Here is a 17,856-nt window from a genome sequence, read left to right as displayed (position 1 = left end):
CTCATGAATGGCCACATTCAGCAATAAAAAGTCGGTCAATAAATGGGAAAACAAATATTTTGTTGTTAATTTAAAAGTAATGCATTGCTTTACTAGTTGCTTCAAAAAAGTAATATGAAATATGAAACTAAAACCACCAGTTGGTAGCGGTAAGTCACTGTCTCAGAGAGTCATTCATCCAACCGATTCATTCAAACCGTCTTTACGAATGAGTCACTGAATCAGTGGCTCGCTCGATTCGTTAAAAAACACAGATTCATTGAGTAATTAATCAGCACTGTGTGTTGCTCAGAGACGGTTCTGCTGTGACTTTTCTTGGAACTAATTTTATTGGAAAAATTGAGCGATAACAGACAATATTGTGACTAAAATGTTACACAATATTAACTTTTTTATTGAACTGTTGTATAAAATCAATGTCACATTTGCAATCGTGCAGGAAAAATACAGCGCTCTTGTGTGATATTGCTTAACTATATTATATGATATAAATATAAGACAAAAAACCATACAGGGGCATTTTTGCCCTCATACATAACATATTAAATATTATTACAATTAAAAAAAAAACTGTTTTCTATTTTAATGTATTTTAAAATGTAAATTATTCCTGTGATGGTAAAGCTGAATTTCCAGCAGTCTTCAGTGTCACATGATCCTACATAAATCATTCTGATTTGGTGCCCAAGGAACATTTCTTATAATCACAGATGAAAGTGGTTGTGCTGCTTAATATTTTTTGCTTAAATCATTTTTCTTTTAATTCTTTGGTTAGAAAGGTAAGAGAAAAGCATTTATTTGAAATGTGTTTTTTTTTTTTGTTTTTTATGTAAAAGTCTTTCGAGAAGTCACTTTTGATACCTCACTTAAGGACTTATTTAATAAGATTATGCCTGAAAAGGTTTTTGAGTTTTTTTTATTTTATTTTTTTTTATCATATGTTCATTTAAAAAATCTTGTATAAAATGACTTGCTGTTTTTGTTTGGTTGGTTTTTATTGTATTTCTATGATATTTGTATTTTTGTAATTTAATTTTTGCCATGAAAATAGCTTTTGAATGCTGACATGGCACTAAATAAAACAATCTGAATCTGATTACTTTTGATTAATGCATTGTTGCTGAATAAAAGTAATAATTTCTTTGTAGGAAAAAAAAAATCTTACTGACCCCAAACATTAAAGGAGAACTCCGGTCAATTTTAACATTGAGCTCATTTTTTTGTATATTTGGAGTGCTGTCAATACAGAGAACAACGACAAAAATCGGTGTTGCCTACACCGTGTTATTCTATTTTTAAAATTTGCACCCTGTTGACTTCAATGGGGCAAGTACTAAACCTGCTTTTAGCCTCTTAACATCCTTCATGTGTCATTACAAGTGCACAGGTCATGTGAGTGATTCCTTCAGAGTGATCACGGTGAATCTGACTGCAGTAGATGTGAAAGATATGTATAAAAATGATGTTATTTAAGCCAGCGCAAATACCTGTTTACATCCTGTTTTCGGTTGAAGTCCAAAGTAGTCGATTGCCGAGTTCACGCGCATAGGTTTAGTTACCTATGATCACGCGCGTGAACTCGGCAATCGACTACTTTGGACTTTTTGTCATTGTTGTCTGTATTGACAGCACTCCAAATGTACAAAAAAATGACCTCAATGTTAAAATTGACCGGAGTTCTCCTTTAACACTTGTTTGTATATGTGTGTGTGTGTTTAATGGTTCGCTGTCTCCTCAGGTTCGCTGTCTACTGGTAACGGTGAGTTTGGTGACTGGAACGCCTTCTCCTCCACCAGTCCTCCCGCTGCCACTGCTCAATCTGCCATCCCAGACCTGTTCAGTGACGTACCCGCTCCGGCCACCCCCGCGCCCACATCCACCCAACCTCCCTCCGCTGACCTCTTTGACCTGATGGCCCTCAACAACAGCAGCAGCCTCAGCGCATCCCAAAGCATGACCTTCAACATGTGCTCGCAGAACGCAACCACACCTCTGTCCAGATCACAGGTAAACAGAGTTCACTTTATCAGAAAGACTTCTCAGAACAGCACATCTGCCATTCCGCACTCATTTTGTGTAGCAGGTACGGATTTTGACCTCAAAGCACACTGGTACGATTTGCGACTCTAAATCTTGCTCGTGACGCCTTTATGTTCTACACTTCTGTCAACAAAGAATTGGAAATTAATCCTGTCTATTTTCTTAATGCATATTATTAAGCCAGATTCACACCGTACGATTTTGGCCATGATTTGATCGTCTGAGACAAATTTTGCGAATCTTAAAAGATAATTCCTCCTTATCTTTTCAGGTTTTGACTGCTAGTTTGACATGTTCTCTGACAGCCGATTAATGACCACTGCGATCAAATTTTACCCTTGATGAAATCCTGCCAGTGTTAGTTTTGAAACACAATCCTGCAGTGTGGCTTCTCCTACGACACCGGTCTTATTGGTTGATGACTTAATGATGACTCAATTAGTGTGACAACAGCAAACCAGCACTTCCTCCACATATTTCTGCAGTTTTTTATTTTTATTTTTATTTTTTCCTCTCAAGACAAGTTTGCTGGCAACCATTTCAATCCCACATGTAAATGCAGCTCACTGTCACCAAACGCAAGTCTTTACGTCTTGTTTAATGAGGCTTGACTGTCATACAGTCTGATATTGACAACTGAGATCCTACAGTGTGACATAACTTACAGTGGAGATCATGTTCGTACAGTATGACAAAAACAAAATTGTATAGGATTATTATAATCTCGTACTGTGTGCACCTGCCTCTATTGTGAACAAAATTCATGCATGTTTCATTTTATTTTTTTACCTTATAATGTTTAATCAGAATGCTTTAACTAGACTTCCCTCTGGTGATGTATACACAGTGTTTGGGAAAGTTCCTAATAAAATGAATGCAATTTATGCCTAAATTAATTCATAAAAAACAAACTAATTGCGTTACTCAGTTACATTTAATGAAAAATAATGTTACATTACTTTTGCGTTACTTTTTCTCACCTGGGTTGGGCTGGGCTTGCATGTTTGTTTTATAATAACAAAATAAATGGTAAATGTAAAGGCCCTTTCACACTAAAAGTGAAATGAATAAACCAAGTTTAAGGAAATGCAAATTCACTCCTGTACAGAAGAGGGCTTTGCTTAAACCTTTCAGCCGTGCTGCCATTCTGAATTACTGACGAATAGGACACACAATAAACAGCAATAAAACAAAAATGAAACTCACTTGATGTTTATCTAAAGTCATTTTTGCTTATTAGTATGGTTAAATTGGATCATTGGAAGGTCAGCAGCAAAGACATTGGTTAATAAAGAGAGATTAAATGCATAAAGTATATTTGTGTAACATTCAATTATTGCAGGTTTGCATTTTACTGTTTTTATTTATACTGAGGAATAGTGAATCTTTTTTTTAGTTATTAATTTAGGCATAAATTGCATTAATTTTATTAGGAACTTTCCCCAACACTGTGCATACATCACCAGAGGGGAAGTCTGGCGTTTTCACCAGAAGGTCTAGTTAAGACATTCTGATTAAACATTATAAAAAATAAATAATTACAGTAATTTACTTGCTGCTCTTTCTTTGTCAGACAATAGGGGGTCCGTTATTGACTCAGCAGATGGGACTACAGAAGTCAGGGGGGAAGGTATCAATGCCCGCCACCTGGTCAGACCCAAGCGTCAACATCAGCCTGGATTTCCTGTCTGCAGGCCTGAATCCTCCCAAGCCCACACAGCCCACACTCAATACCATGATACAGCAAGGTTAGAAATCCCATTGCTTGACAATTATCTTTATGATTCAAACCAGATTGCCTTGCTTTGAGTTGATAGTCGCTTGTTCTCTGAGGTGAAAAGTACTGAACCATATATTTATTCTAGTCAGACTAGTCGGCACTAAGAAAGATTAGTGCATACATTTAGTAGGTATTGCAAATAAGGAAACTTTGGTAACACTTTATATAGTTAATTATTATTACACAGTACTTAAATGCATAATTACACTGTAACACAGACACCTTAAAATAGTGTAACCCAAACTTTTTATTTTAGTAACAACACTTATTATACTCTATCAAAACATTAAACTTTAAAGGGGTGGTTTACTGCTTTTTTTCTTTGCATGATTGTGTTTATGGGGTGCAATATAACATGTCTTCGTTTTTACAAGTCTTATTTTTCATAAATTTCACCTTTTATTGTAAGCCGCTTTCTCCTCTGTCATTTGAACGACCGGTTGACTTCCTGATTCTATGAAAACACTCCCTCGGAAACAGGCAATGGGCTCAGATTGGTTAGTTGGGCCGGTGTGTTGTAATTGGCTAAACTGCGTACTGCACGTTGTCCGGAAACTTCACGCCCATTATCTTTACGGGCGAAAGTTGCATGTGCTCCGGTCAAATGTAAATAATGGTGTGATACTGCCTTATCAGTTTGAGCCAGAATCAGACCCAGAAAGCGGCAATGAAGAGAGTCAAGCAACCTCCGCAAACACGGCTCTTACAAAACGTTTCTGAATGGTACATTTTTTATTATTATTATTATTCTATTCTAATCTACTATTATTATATATGAATTTCGATATGCTGTTACTTGAAAATGCTAACTTACTGCTGCTTGTTAGCTTTTGAGATACGGTTTTCTCCTGATTAAACATTTAATATAACTGAATAAATGACTGAGTAATACCGTTTTTTAAAGTTATTGTTTTAACTTCAGCAGCTGAAGTTTGCTGTTGCGATTAAACCACATATATATATTTTTTTTTACTTTATACACGTTTGTCTTATACACACAAAATAGCATCGAACTAACTGGCTATAAACAAACAGCGTTGGCATTGGTTTACGTTCTTGATCAAATCGATCGTCATAAAATATACATGGAAAATACATTTACAAAATTAGTACATAATTACAAATTCAGGTTCAAAATGTTTGTACGCGTTTGTAAGCGGCTTCTAAAGCCAGCGCTGGCATTTGTTTACGTCCTTGATAAAACTAAAACATTACGTCTGAAATTATACATGCAAATACATTTAAAATTATTAAGTCTTACTTACAGGTTGTGGCCCAACAACTGCTGTCTCTGGTTGTAAAGTTGGAACTGCTTTTAGTAACAGTTTCTTGTTGAATCCGGCATTGAATTCGTGGAGATTCTGGAAGCTGTCTTCCGTAAAATGCGCAGCACAGAGAGCTATTACGATTGAAATTTTCAGGAACATAATCAAACATAAATTTTAGCCATTGTTGACGAACTACAGCGTCCGTATGAAGCCCGAACACAGAAGACCTGGCAGCTGGGTGAAAATAACACACTTTCGACAGCATGGCTACAGCTCTCCACTATAACTCTTCCTCTTCGACAAAGCCGCAGAAATATGGCCATGCCCCCTTTTTTGCATGGGTTAGTTACGTATAAAACCCGGGAAGTATCTCGTTGTAGTCCCATTCGAGTCGTTTTTGTAGGCATTAAACTTCCTGATTTTTAAAAGTCAATATCTCTGCTTACATTGAACTTTCAGCGCAGCAACTTTGCAGATAATGTTCATGCACCAACAGCAACATTACACACTATTTAAAATGAAAAAAGTGAAATCACAATCAACCACCCCTTTAATATACTAAAATATCAATTTAACTTACTGATAATTCAAGTGTATTCAGACAAGTGGGATTCTATACTGTACAGTATTTTAAAAATGGGGAAAAACTAAATGTGTAAATATGTGGCGACAAAGTGTACAAAAATACATTGTTCAGACGTCATATGGGACGAAATGCGTTAACATTTCAAGAGGAAAGCTATTCAAACATGTTCATAATCGCCTATACAGACAATGGCACACAAATGCAGACATTTTAGCATTTCAATGGGCTTAAAAAGCTGATTTTGTTCATAAATAACTGATAGTCATGACCTAAATAAGATTTCACTGACAAAAATCAAGTTATTTTCACCATCAGTCGGTCGCACATTCAATCTTTGACGATATTCCTGTTCTTGGCTCATTTTGACCAGATCATTGAATCAGTGAGTTTTTGACTCAAGAACAGTTGAAACTGTAGCCCCCAGTTTCACAGACAAGGCTTAAGCTAGTCCCAGACTAAAATGCTTGTTTGAGCTGTTTTAAAGGAGAACTTGGTAACTTTTTTAACTTAATAAAACTGTCTAGAAATCATTTGGATGGTTAAACAACCTGTTCTGGTGATATTGGTGACTTTCCCCGCTCCCCCCAGCGTTCCCAGACGGAAAACCAACCTTGCAACTTGGGGACTACTGTCCCGGCAAAATAGAAATTGGAAGTCTCGTGAGAAGCGAGAACGAGAACGAGCGCGAAACACGAATCGCTTTATGGCAGTTCAACATAAACACACACGCATGTATGATGTATTACCAGATTACCCACCTCGGTAGACATAGCTCCACACAATACAGTTGGCTTGCTCCGATCAAAACAAACGCGCATGAGCAGCGGTAGAGAGGGGGAGGAGGCCGCCGCAAGTGAGTTTTTTACGACCGTGTTGTGACATATACGCCCACAGCTGTAGGGGGAGCTTGTGGGGAAAACATGCGACAACAAAAGGGAAAATCAGCGAAGAAGTGACTAGAGTTTGCTAGAGTTGCCGAGTTCTCCTTTAACTGAAAGCGACTTGCACTGGCATATCTTAAAATATGTAAGTGTCATTGTTTTGTCTCAAGATGCACACCAGTAATGTTTTTTTCTAAGGCACGTTTATAAAAGCTACTGAAATGTCCTAATTGAACTAAGGCCTAATCCTGGATTACTCTAAGCCCTGTCTGTGAAACCGGGCCTGTAACTGCAATTCACAAATGAATTGTTCAGTGTAATTTGTGAACCAACTCCATCAGGTCCATTGGAAAGAATCAACACGAATCGGACATCGCTCTTACGATGGGGAGATTTCTTCAGCTCGAAACATCATGGAACGATATGTTTTAATGTAGTGAAGTAAAAAGTACAATATTATGCCAAAGTATGTAGTGAAATAAAAGTAAAAGTTTCCCAAAATTAAAATACTCTAAATACATTGTTACTGTCCACCACTGCTAATTGAGGTGCTTTCACAGTCATAAGTAATTGCATGTATTATTTGTCAAGAACTGTAATTTTATATGTTTCTCATTTAGGTGTTCAGCCACCCTTGAACATGGTCACCCAGAATTTGGCCGGAATGGCACTCAACGCCCAGCCGTCAGCAGCTAGTCCCAGAGCAGGAGTGACCCCCATGATGGGCGGAGGGACCATGGGCATGGGAATGCCTCCTACTATGGCAACAGGCACCATGGGAATGGGCTCTGTGGGTATTGGCGGATTACCTGTCAATCAAGGACTAATAGCCATGAATATGGTACCCGCTGGAATAGGTGCCCTTGGTGTGCCCAGCATGAGTATTGGCCAGGGCATGAACCCCGCCATGGTGCAACCTAAACAAGATGCCTTTGCAAACTTTGGCAACTTTGGGAAATGAAGGCTGATCCACTCCAAGAGGGTTACCGGTCCAAATACACCTTCTCGAAAGAAGGAGCTGCATCCAGTAAAATGGACAAAACTAGCCAGTGTCACAACTCTTCAATCATTTGCCCCTATACGTTAACAGATACAGAGAAACAAACACACACACAAGAATCTGCTTTTATTTCATGTGGAGTTGATAATCAGATTTTTCTTTTGTAAATGGTGCAAAGCATATTGTATACTTTTAAAAGAAAAAAAAGATGGCTGTGTGCAGTTTGGTACATTTTTCCACTGTTTCATAACAGAAACCTCAGACTTTTTTCTTTCTTTTTTTTTCTCCCTGTTCACCATTTCAAATACATCTGATTTCAGAAATTACCTCATATTTTGCATCACTCATGCTGTGATTTAAAGGCCGTGAAGGGTTGACTGTAAATATCTCGGTGTGCAAAAAGTAAATTATTTTACTCACTTCTCAGATGGTATAAGACGGGACAAACTACCACAGGTCCTTAATATTTACTATTGTTTTCGTTTCTGATTTGAATTGTTGCGGTTTATCTGATATACCGTCACTCCTTATATTCCGTTATCACTCCAACATCTGTTATTTAGATGAATGCAGTCCACAAGGTTTTTTGTGTTTTTTGTTTTGTTTTTTTTACAGACTATATCTGTAGGTATAGTGTCAGTACTTTCGTGTAGCAAGCTGCCTGAGCGAAATTTGAAGTGTGCCTGCTGGTGAAAATGGCCACCTTTTTAACAATACAAATTTGTATGTTATTAACTGTACTTGATGGATCCGAAACTGTTACATGAAAAGCGTAAGCCATCACATTCTTGAATGATTTTTAGGGGTCTCTTCCAACCGAGTTTGAGAAACGTGCTTTGGTGGTAGCAGGAGTGGTGTTACACATTTCTATTAACTACTTGAATTGGTATTTATAATGCCTCATAATAACAGTCATATCCATTGTCCTTTTTTGCATGTCGATTTTACAGTTTTAAGCATTGTTGCGGGTCAGTTACATTTATGAAATGTCTATGGTGGCTATGGAATCGATGAAGGCATTGTGAACCCTACATGAAGTTTACTGGCCCCTTTTTTTAAACATTTGGTTTTGTCCATTTTCCCATATGCTGCTTTACACGTAAACAAACAAGGGGTCCTCCAACAGGCATTATGTTCCAAATGACCAAATCTTTATTTTATTACTATTTAGATTTATTCCATAGGGGTTTAGTTTCTTATTTTAATACTTAACATTATACAGAGAGATCATGTGCTTAAATACATTGTTCTAGAAATGGGTAAATTCAGTAAACACTTTTTAGTTTATGCAAATGTAAAGAGAAACAGAAGATCGAGCGCCTCTTTCATTATTTTCTTTTCAGATTTAATTTTTTTTTTTTTTTGATTTTATTGTACTCAAAAGATTTTGTTTAACATTAAACGATTTCATCAAAAACGGTCTTTGCGACTTTAATGGTGTTGTAGGTGTCCAGCCTTTTAGTGGTCAGTAGGAGAGAGGACCACTTTTATTAGTCGATTATTGTACGTTAATATGATATTGTTCATGAAAGTAGGTTTCTTAAACTTAAGATGGATAATTCCCTATAATTTTAATGAATTGGTAGTATTATAATTCAAAGAGGTGATTAGTGCCTCTAATGAAACCAAATGTGTTTCAAAAATGTATAATAAATAAAAAAACAGCTTTTCTATGATGGTCTCTTGATTCGGTACAGTAGAGAATCTCTCAAATGTCTTGTGTCCTGTGGCTCCCTCCAGTGTCGACACCAGGGTTAGTCACAACCCTATAAAGCCTCTGTATCATATGATGCATGCATTTTTATGTTCTTTAAATTATCAAATTGAACAAAACTTTGCTGAAAAACCTGTTGTATAGAATCTTCTACATGCCTCCTACTCTGATAGATGGTCATTTATAGTATTAATATTTCAAAATGAACATTTACTGGACTGAAGCAACTTAGTTTATTTGATTAATCATTCATAATTTTGAGAAAAACAATGCTAAAATACAGTATGTATCATATGTGATCCATCTGGCTTTCGAGGGACGGTCATTTGTACATTTCAATCATTGAATTGCACAGGATTAGCATTATAAGTTATATGATTACAACTGCTATGTATATGCATAATTATGCAAGGCTGTTATCCTATAAAAAATATAATTGATTTACATTACAAGGTATTAGAATTTCATCATACTTTTAGGCTATATAAATAATATTGCACCAAACTGCATTTTTTTCTCCCATTTTTTGGCCTGAATAAAAGATTTTTCTTACTTTCCCAAGTATGAGTTCCTATATCATAGTATATGAGCCATAAAGCCAGATTTATCACGTATAAAAACATGAAACGCATATGCACTTGGCTTTAAATAGTTAGATAGTTCACCCGAAAAATGAAAATTATCAATTATCCAACCTCAAGTTGTTCCAAATCTGTATGAGTTTCTTTCTTCAGTTGAACACAAAATATATTTTGAAGAATGTTGGTAACTTGGTTAACCATACAGTTGACGGCACCCATCGACTTTTCCTGCCACTGTGGAAGTCTATGGCTACCGTCAACTTTTTGATTTCCAACATTCTTTAAAATTTGTTTGTGTGTGTTCAACAGTAGAAAGAACCTCATACAGGTTTGGAGCAAATTGAGGGCGAGGAAATTATGACAAAATTTTTGGTTAAACTATCTTTTTAAGAGGACATGTGGAACTTTGAAAGTGGCTCACCTGACTTTACCCAAATAACGGTTTTTTAATATTAATATTATTATTTACTATTACAATAATAATTTCGTTTTATTTGTTTAAATTCTGGATTAAAGTGACCCGACAATAAAATGGACCCAAATACAATTTTGGATAAAAATCGGATGAGAATTTACGGTCTTTGTCAGATGACGTCAAACTCGCGAGAATCGATTATCTGACGTTTAGAAACAATGTTTGTTTTTGTTCTCTTGACTTAAAGGATGCAGGAGTGTAATTTGTAACATTCCACAACCGTTACTGTTGAGTAACACATGACAAACTAATGGACAGACACCCCAAAATGAGAGCGAGGTTGAGGTTCAGAGAAGCTAAAGAAGGTTCAACAACTGATGAAGCGGAACCCAAATGTGCCGAAACTGAAGAAAATTGTGTTTTTATGGCTAATAGTTCTGTCGAAGCTCAACGAGTCGGTTACCGAACTCAAGTTAACAGTTTGACGACTCACAGACAAGGTCAACCACCTCATGAAGATTACAACTCAGTCGAAAGGTCGATGACAAGAGACGTTGGTATTGAAAAGGAAAACGCTGACATGATTATATGTCCACTTCACCCCTCCGTTCAAGATTCACTGGAGATGAGAGATCACGCACTTTACTCCTTAAACATTCCGCAGGTTTTTTCACCTAAAGACACGCATAATTTGTCCAGTTTTCCTACAGAAACCCATCAGGAATTCAGCGTTCCACCTTTTCAGATGGTAAACAATCAGCAAATCAGACATTCGTATTTTCCGATGGTAAACCATCAGCCAATTATCGTGGTGCCTTTTCCTGTGCTATACTATCAGCCAATCAGCGAGGCGCCATTTCCGATAGTAAACTATCAACCAATTAGCGAGGCGCCTGTAAACAACCGTGAGCCAATCAACGAGGCTTCTGTGCAACACTACAGCCAAGGACTCAACTCTACTCAGGCGACTTCAGGAGCAAGTAGGTGGATGGAGGAATATTTGCTCTGGACCAGAACTTTAAAAAGCGCCATTCTCTTCCTTTACATTTCGAAGTATTTCAAGCATTAATTTTAAAGTATAGCTATAAAGATAAATGTGATGCGATCTGGGAAAACCCACCACATGGTGAAATTTTACCTATTACAGGTTTTGATATCATATGGATGCTGGTATCAAGCCCTTTCCAAATCTGTTTTTATTTTTATCATAGCTTGTTGCTAGCAGAAGTTATGTTTATCTGAAGTCGGCCGATCTCTATGATTTTCTGGAACGGAATTTTGAGAAAAACAGGTTTAAATAACTGTCACCGTTGAGACGCGTCCATCTCGCGATTGTTATGAAACTGCGTGACGTTATAGTTTAAACAGGATTGGCGCGAAATGCGCACTATACACATTCACTGTACATGTATGCGGTTTATTTTAAAGGTAAACTATCTTTGTAGTCTTACGAGACGGACAGGTGTATGGGATATACGGCGATTGTTTTTTTTTTTTTTTTTTTTCACCTCTGCCGGGCGCTAATGGTCGCATAGAATGCATTAGAGAAAGAGAGTATTTTCAGCTTGACACTATAAATCGCTGTTTTTCTGCACTAAACAAGGGAATTTTGCCAAGATATTTTCAGAGATAAGAGAAAAGATGTTATAGAATAATAATTTAATGGAAAAAAAAATTTGACAAAAAAACTGACATTCAAACTATTTTGGAATTTACTGAAAACGGCCCAGCGCGACATCCGACGGGTTTTCCCAGATCGCATCACAAATGGTAGCCTACATTTAATTATTATGCTTTTTTTGGTTCAAGATCAAGATACAAGTTTTTAGCTTTAGGGCAAAAAGGAAATTCATTGGTTAAAGGGTTAGTTCACCCAAAAATGAACATTCTGTCAGTAATTACTCACCCTCATGTCGTTCCAATTCATTTTTGGGTGAACTGTCCCTTTAAGTGACACATTTACTGTGACCTTTTGCACGTTTATGACTTTGTAAAGTTTTCATGTGCATGCAGATGCAGCATTACATTTGAACTGTTTTTGTGAGCAGAAAGTAAGGTGGCAAGAAAAGGTGGCATCAAAAAACCCATGAATGCCTTCATATTATGGGCAAAGATTCACCGACCCACCTTGTCTAAGGCCAACCCTATTGCCAGAAACTGCGAAATCACTGTCCAGCTGGGGTTAGCATGGAACAAACTGTCTGAAGAGCAGAAGGAGCCATACTACGCGGAAGCACGTAAAATCAAGGCAGAACACATGCGGAAGTACCCAGGTAATCTATGCGGGAATATTCAAAGACATTAAAGTGTCCCTATTATGCTATTTTAAAGGTTCCTAATTTTGTTTTGGAGGTCTCCTACTATAGGTTCACATGCATCCAAGGTTAAAAAAAACACTTGAACACCTCCTTTCTCACAGTGTCTGAAACAGTTTGATGGATAAAGCAGTGGTTTTCAATCTTAGACCTGGGGAGCCACTTATCTGATCTGCATATTTTGTATTTCTCCCTTATTTAACACACCTGATTCAGATCATCAGCTCGAGAGATCCATACACTGAACTGAGTGTGTCAGAAGAGAGAGACGTACAAAATGCGCAGTGTGTGGGGTCCCCAGGACTTCATTTGTCATGTACTTTGGGACTTTGCGGACCTTTTACATTCACAAACCGATATATTACATGCTACATGAAAGGTAAAATTCTGAAAAAAAAAGCATACTAGGGGCACTTTAAAAGGCATACAGAATCTCTTTAGAAACTGCTTCAGATTTCTTTTTCTCATTTTTCTGCATTCATACAGATTGGGTCTATCAGTCAAAGAAGAGTTCCGTCCCCAAAGGGCCGACGGCCATCCCTGCTGCGACCCAAATCTCCTCACTCTCCTCTCTGACACGGGCACAGGGATCTAACCCTTACCCATCAGTCAGAGACGTCATAGGCCAGAGCAGTCTAATTCCTCCAGGTTCTGCTACTTCTTTGTGTCCTTGTCTTTGAATATTACACGTTCAGTATAAGTTAAAGGAATAGTTCGCTTAAAAATTAAAATTTGGTCTTCATTTACTCACCCTCAAGTTGTTTCAAACCTGTATGAATTTCTCTCTTCTGCTGAACACAATAGAAGATATTTCGATGAATGTCGGTAACCAAACAGTTGATGGACTCCATTGACTTCCATAGTAGGATGGAAGTCAATAGGGTCCATCAGCCGTTTGGTTACAGTAGACTTTAAAAAAGTCTAAGGGTCATATGCCCCTTAAATTTGATTTTAGTGAGTATATGCCTTAACATTACTGCAGTAATGATAGACACAGGTACAGTAGGTCTTTGATACTGTCCAGATGGCCAGTAATAAACCCACCTTTATTGTCTTTATTGTGCTTGATATAAAAGAAAAGTGCTTTAAAAAGTCCTTGAATCATAAGAAGATTGGGAACCCTGTATGTAATAACCTGTTTTATTTTTTCCAAGTTTTGCCAAGTTATAGTGTCTCTGAGCCCTCAAACTAATGATATTTCAGACATGATAAAAACACTAATTCAGTGGTGGAATGTAACGAAGTACAAATACTTCAATACTTTACTTAAGTAAATTTTTCACGTATCTGTACTTTACTTAAGTAGAATCAGTAGTGCATACTTTTGACTTTTACTTCGTTACTTTTTGCAGCAATTATTATACTTTCTACTCCACTACATTTCTACAACGTTTCGTTACATTTTCGTTACATTTTCTGATCAGGTTTCCCCCTGCCAAAACAGGGATTGAAAAAAATCTCCATACGCTGAGTTTCGGTTCATTTATGAGACGCGCTTCAGTTCACACGCCGGCGCCTCCGTGTCGTGATTATCTATTTTCTACTATATTTACTTCTCATTCATTAAATCCTGGCAAAACGAAATTCACTTTAAAAAAAGGCTTTGTGCTTTCTGTTTGAGGTCTCTGTGAAAGTTTTAAAGCAGTCTTTTAGTGCCGCTTTCAGAGCGGTCACGTCTGTAACATTGTTTTTTCCTCATAAATGGGAACACGAAAAATAAAATAAAACGAATATTTTATGTTCTGTGGAGAGCCAACCCTTCTTCATCCGGTGGGTAAAAAAGGGGTGTGTCACGATTCTGCCTTCTCACACCGCGACACAGGTTCGTAGATCTGAGTGTAGCGATTTCGGATTCATATTGCACATTGTTACAGCCCTAATTATTAGAATATAGACATTAAGAGAATAATTGTTATGCAAGTACTTTTACTTTTAATACTTAAAGTACATTTAAAATCAGGTACTTTTTACTTTTTACTTAAGTAGGGTTTTCATTGTGGTACTTCTACTTTTACTAAAGTAAATATGTCTCTGGTTATTTGTACTTTTACTTAAGTACTGAGATTCAGTACTTCCTCTACCACTGCACTAATTACACTAAACACTAATTAATTAAGCTTACAGATATTTTAAAGGTGTTGTTTTTTTTAAACCCTCCAGGAATTGAATTATTTGGATCAGTCTGTTAATACCCTGCAAACATGATATGAAAAATTCACCCTAAAAATTTTACAATACTTTTGTCAGCCAACATAAACCAAGGCATGGAGATGCATCAAGGTGTTACCAACAGTCTTCACTACGCTCCTCACTGTATCTTCTCTGCAAACCTCCACATGACTTGACCGCAGTTCTACCCAGAGTGAGCTTGTAATATTGTAATGTGCTTTTTTTTTTGTGTGTAAATATAAATTCTCAAATTAACATTTTATACATTTTTCTCACAGATCCATCCCACATTCAAACTATTTTATCCATGTCACTGACTTCATGAGACACTATGAAGACCAGAGGCATGAGACGCCGAATCGTGAATATTCCCTCCATGATAATAATTAATTCTAGACTTCTGGGTTCCTGTTTGTTCTCTTGCCTGGACTGCAGAGAGTGTGTGTCCATTTTCATATACCTACTGTCTCAGTAATTGATTTTTTTTTATAGGTCATTATTAAATTTTTTAAGGTTCTGTAAAAATAAAAATGTTTTGAATTTCCTGCATTCAGGAGTGTCTGCATGTTCATGAACAATGGACGGGAATGAGAAACATGCAGAATCTGTTATGAAACAGATCAGGCTCTGAATTGTGATTGCCATTTATTCATAAATTCACAGAGTGAATTGAAAAGTGTCACAGATTTAATTATTTTACCCAACTACCAGACCCAGACTTTTAATAATATGAAAGTCCATTGTAAATATATGTATTGCAACATCGTATTGCTAAATCTGACTGCTTGAGATGATTGATGATGATTATGAAAGATGTGATGTGCATAGAAAGACTGCTTTACATTTAACATCAATACGCATAACTACACAAATAGAAAATTTAGGAAACATTGGAACAATCTCACCAGAACTGGAACAGCAGGTCCACTGTGACACAGGCAACGAGATTTAAAGATGAACCCATCATCTTAGATTTGCACTTCTTATCTTTTGTCCTAGTCACACACACACACAATAAAACCTTTTTAAGTTTAATCACGAGTTTAATCACAGCACTACTAAGTATTGTGTTGAAACTGACGACAGATAGTGGGATTTGTTAGCTAACAACAAGCAATGCTGGGCAGATTACTTGCAAATTGTAATCCGTTGCTGATTACAAATTACATGATGAAAATTGTAGTTAGTGACGTAATCTAGATTACTCATTTTAGGTAATGTATTCGGACTACTTTTTGATTACTTTTGACCTAACTTGTTTATGACTTAGATCTGAATGGGATTATTGTGTACCATATTGATATATGTGACCCTGGATCACAAAACCAGTCTTATGTTGCACGGGTATATTTGTGGCAATAGCCAACAAAACATTGTATGGGCCAAAATTATAGATTTTTCTTTTATGGCAAAAATCATTAGGATATTAAGGAAAGTTCATGTTCCATGAAGATATTTTGTAAATTTTCCCACCTTAAATATATAAAACATTTATTTTTGTGAATGGATGTCGCCAATAGAAATGGACAACTTTAAAGGCGATTTTCTCAATATTTCGATTTTTTGTACCCTCAGATTCCAGATTTTCAAATAGTTGTATCTCGGCCAAATATTGTCTTATTCTAACAAACAAACCATACATCAATGGAAAGATTATGTATTCAGCTTTCAGATGATGTATAAATCTCTTTTTTTTTTTAAAAAAAATACCCATTAGACTGGTTTTGTGGTCCAGGGTCACATATTAAAAGAGAGAGAGAAAGAGAAAATATTTTCCTAAAACATTACAACATATAATGCATTAAGCATTACATTATGCCAGTGTTTCCCAAACTAAGGTTAATAAAAAAAAAAAAACTTTTGAAAATTGTGAAGAATGTTGGTAGACATGTGACGGCACCAATTTACTTCCAGTAGGAAAAAAAAATACTATGGAAGTCAATGGGTGCCGTCAACTGTTTTTGAACATTCTTCAAAATGTCTTCTTTTTAGTTCAACAGAACAAATAAACTCATACAGGTTTGGAACAACTTTAGGATTAGTAAATGATGACAGAATTTTACTTTTGAACTATCTTTTTAATTTAAGTAGATAATCGTTTGTTTCACTCCCATTTTTGTCGTTTCTCCTATTAAATCCAGTCCCGTCTGAAGTGAAGGTTGTCAGCAGGTAGTAAAATGATGCTGCCACATTTTGGCTAAAAATCGAAGGAAGCATCACGTGACATTTGTGATTTTAAGACTTTTCCAGAATGCACTGAAAGACATTTAGATACAATATATCATGCCGTATAGACCCCTTCAATGTTTGTAAACATCGAGCGCCTAGGTTGGGTGCGCGCGCAGCATGGGGTCAGAAAAATGGTGCGGCTAATAGACCGGCATATCTTTGCCATCACAGGAACGGGAACAGAACCATAATAAACTTGTTTTAGCTAATGGCGATTGTCTGCCTGACTAGAGTCCTGCACGGGTTCGGACGAGTGACCCGCAAATTTTGCTCAAACGGGTGAAAAATATCCAAAGTGTGTCGGGTCAGACACGGGGGAAACACGGGTCTAAACACGGGTTTAAAACAATCACATGCAAACGTAAAAATATATTCAGATTTTTAGGAACACGTCTACAAAAATATGCCTGATTGCCTGTATTTCAAGTTGATAAAATAATTTAAAATCCACATCAGTTTATTTGTCCACGCGCCACGCCCTCCCAGGATCTTTCACTTTTAAAAATGCATCATAACCGCGCTCGCGCGACCTGCTTGCAGTCGTCGAGATGGATGCTGAGGAGTTGAAGAAAGAATAGCTAGTGGAGATTGTAAAGTTGTCGACAGTCATCAAAAATCAAGTCCAGTGTGTGGGAGAAATTTGGAGTTATCTGAAGAAAATATTGTGAACGGCTTATTTGCTGCATGCATTTTCGTGTTGGATAGCCGCAAATGTGGAACTTCATCGCCGAGGAAGCACGCAGATAACTGTGGTAACAAACCAAGCAGTTCTGTCGAACCGTGTTTTTTTTTTTTTTTAATTTAACACCGTTAAGTATGTGTATTTTTTATATAATAAACAGGCAGACTGGGACAATGCTACGATCAAAGATGCTCGT

At 36.8% G+C, this 17,856-nt stretch overlaps 2 protein-coding genes across 3 annotated transcripts in view; both read left to right on the top strand.

Annotated features, from left to right (window-relative positions):
• The window catches only part of clint1b (clathrin interactor 1b), a 33,965-nt gene extending 24,137 nt beyond the window's left edge, over positions 1-9,828 (top strand). Inside the window, exons 9-11 of one of the 2 annotated variants that reach the window (XM_081391611.1) lie at positions 1,739-2,007; positions 3,614-3,788; positions 7,176-9,828. In XM_081391611.1, the coding sequence (XP_081247737.1) occupies positions 1,739-2,007; positions 3,614-3,788; positions 7,176-7,516 (785 nt within the window). In that variant the 3' untranslated portion in view covers positions 7,517-9,828. The remainder of the gene's footprint in view (positions 1-1,738; positions 2,008-3,613; positions 3,789-7,175) is intronic. The other variant, XM_081391610.1, reaches the window with a different exon arrangement.
• Positions 9,829-10,448: 620 nt separating this feature from the next.
• Positions 10,449-15,893, top strand: LOC308705603 (uncharacterized protein). Its single transcript, XM_081390688.1, has 5 exons — positions 10,449-11,245; positions 12,314-12,538; positions 13,067-13,228; positions 14,828-14,942; positions 15,028-15,893. The coding sequence occupies exons 1-4, from the start codon at positions 10,576-10,578 to the stop codon at positions 14,923-14,925; spliced, it is 1,155 nt and encodes a 384-aa protein (XP_081246814.1). The 5' UTR covers positions 10,449-10,575; the 3' UTR covers positions 14,926-14,942; positions 15,028-15,893.
• The last annotated feature ends 1,963 nt before the right edge of the window (positions 15,894-17,856 follow it).

The sequence above is a fragment of the Scardinius erythrophthalmus genome (genome assembly GCF_964197995.2).
Source record: "Scardinius erythrophthalmus genome assembly, chromosome: 17".
Classification (NCBI taxonomy): domain Eukaryota; kingdom Metazoa; phylum Chordata; class Actinopteri; order Cypriniformes; family Leuciscidae; genus Scardinius; species Scardinius erythrophthalmus.
This window is presented reverse-complemented; position numbering and strand designations above follow the sequence as displayed.

Excerpts from the sequence above, each read along its gene's own strand:
- LOC308705603 (XM_081390688.1), top strand. The coding sequence starts at position 10,576 with ATGGACAGACACCCCAAAATGAGAGCGAGGTTGAGGTTCAGAGAAGCT. Across the intron at positions 11,246-12,313 it reads TCAGGCGACTTCAGGAGCAA|AAAGTAAGGTGGCAAGAAAA; the intron begins GTAGGTGGATGG and ends TTTTGTGAGCAG. Across the intron at positions 13,229-14,827 it reads GAGCAGTCTAATTCCTCCAG|CCAACATAAACCAAGGCATG; the intron begins GTTCTGCTACTT and ends TACTTTTGTCAG.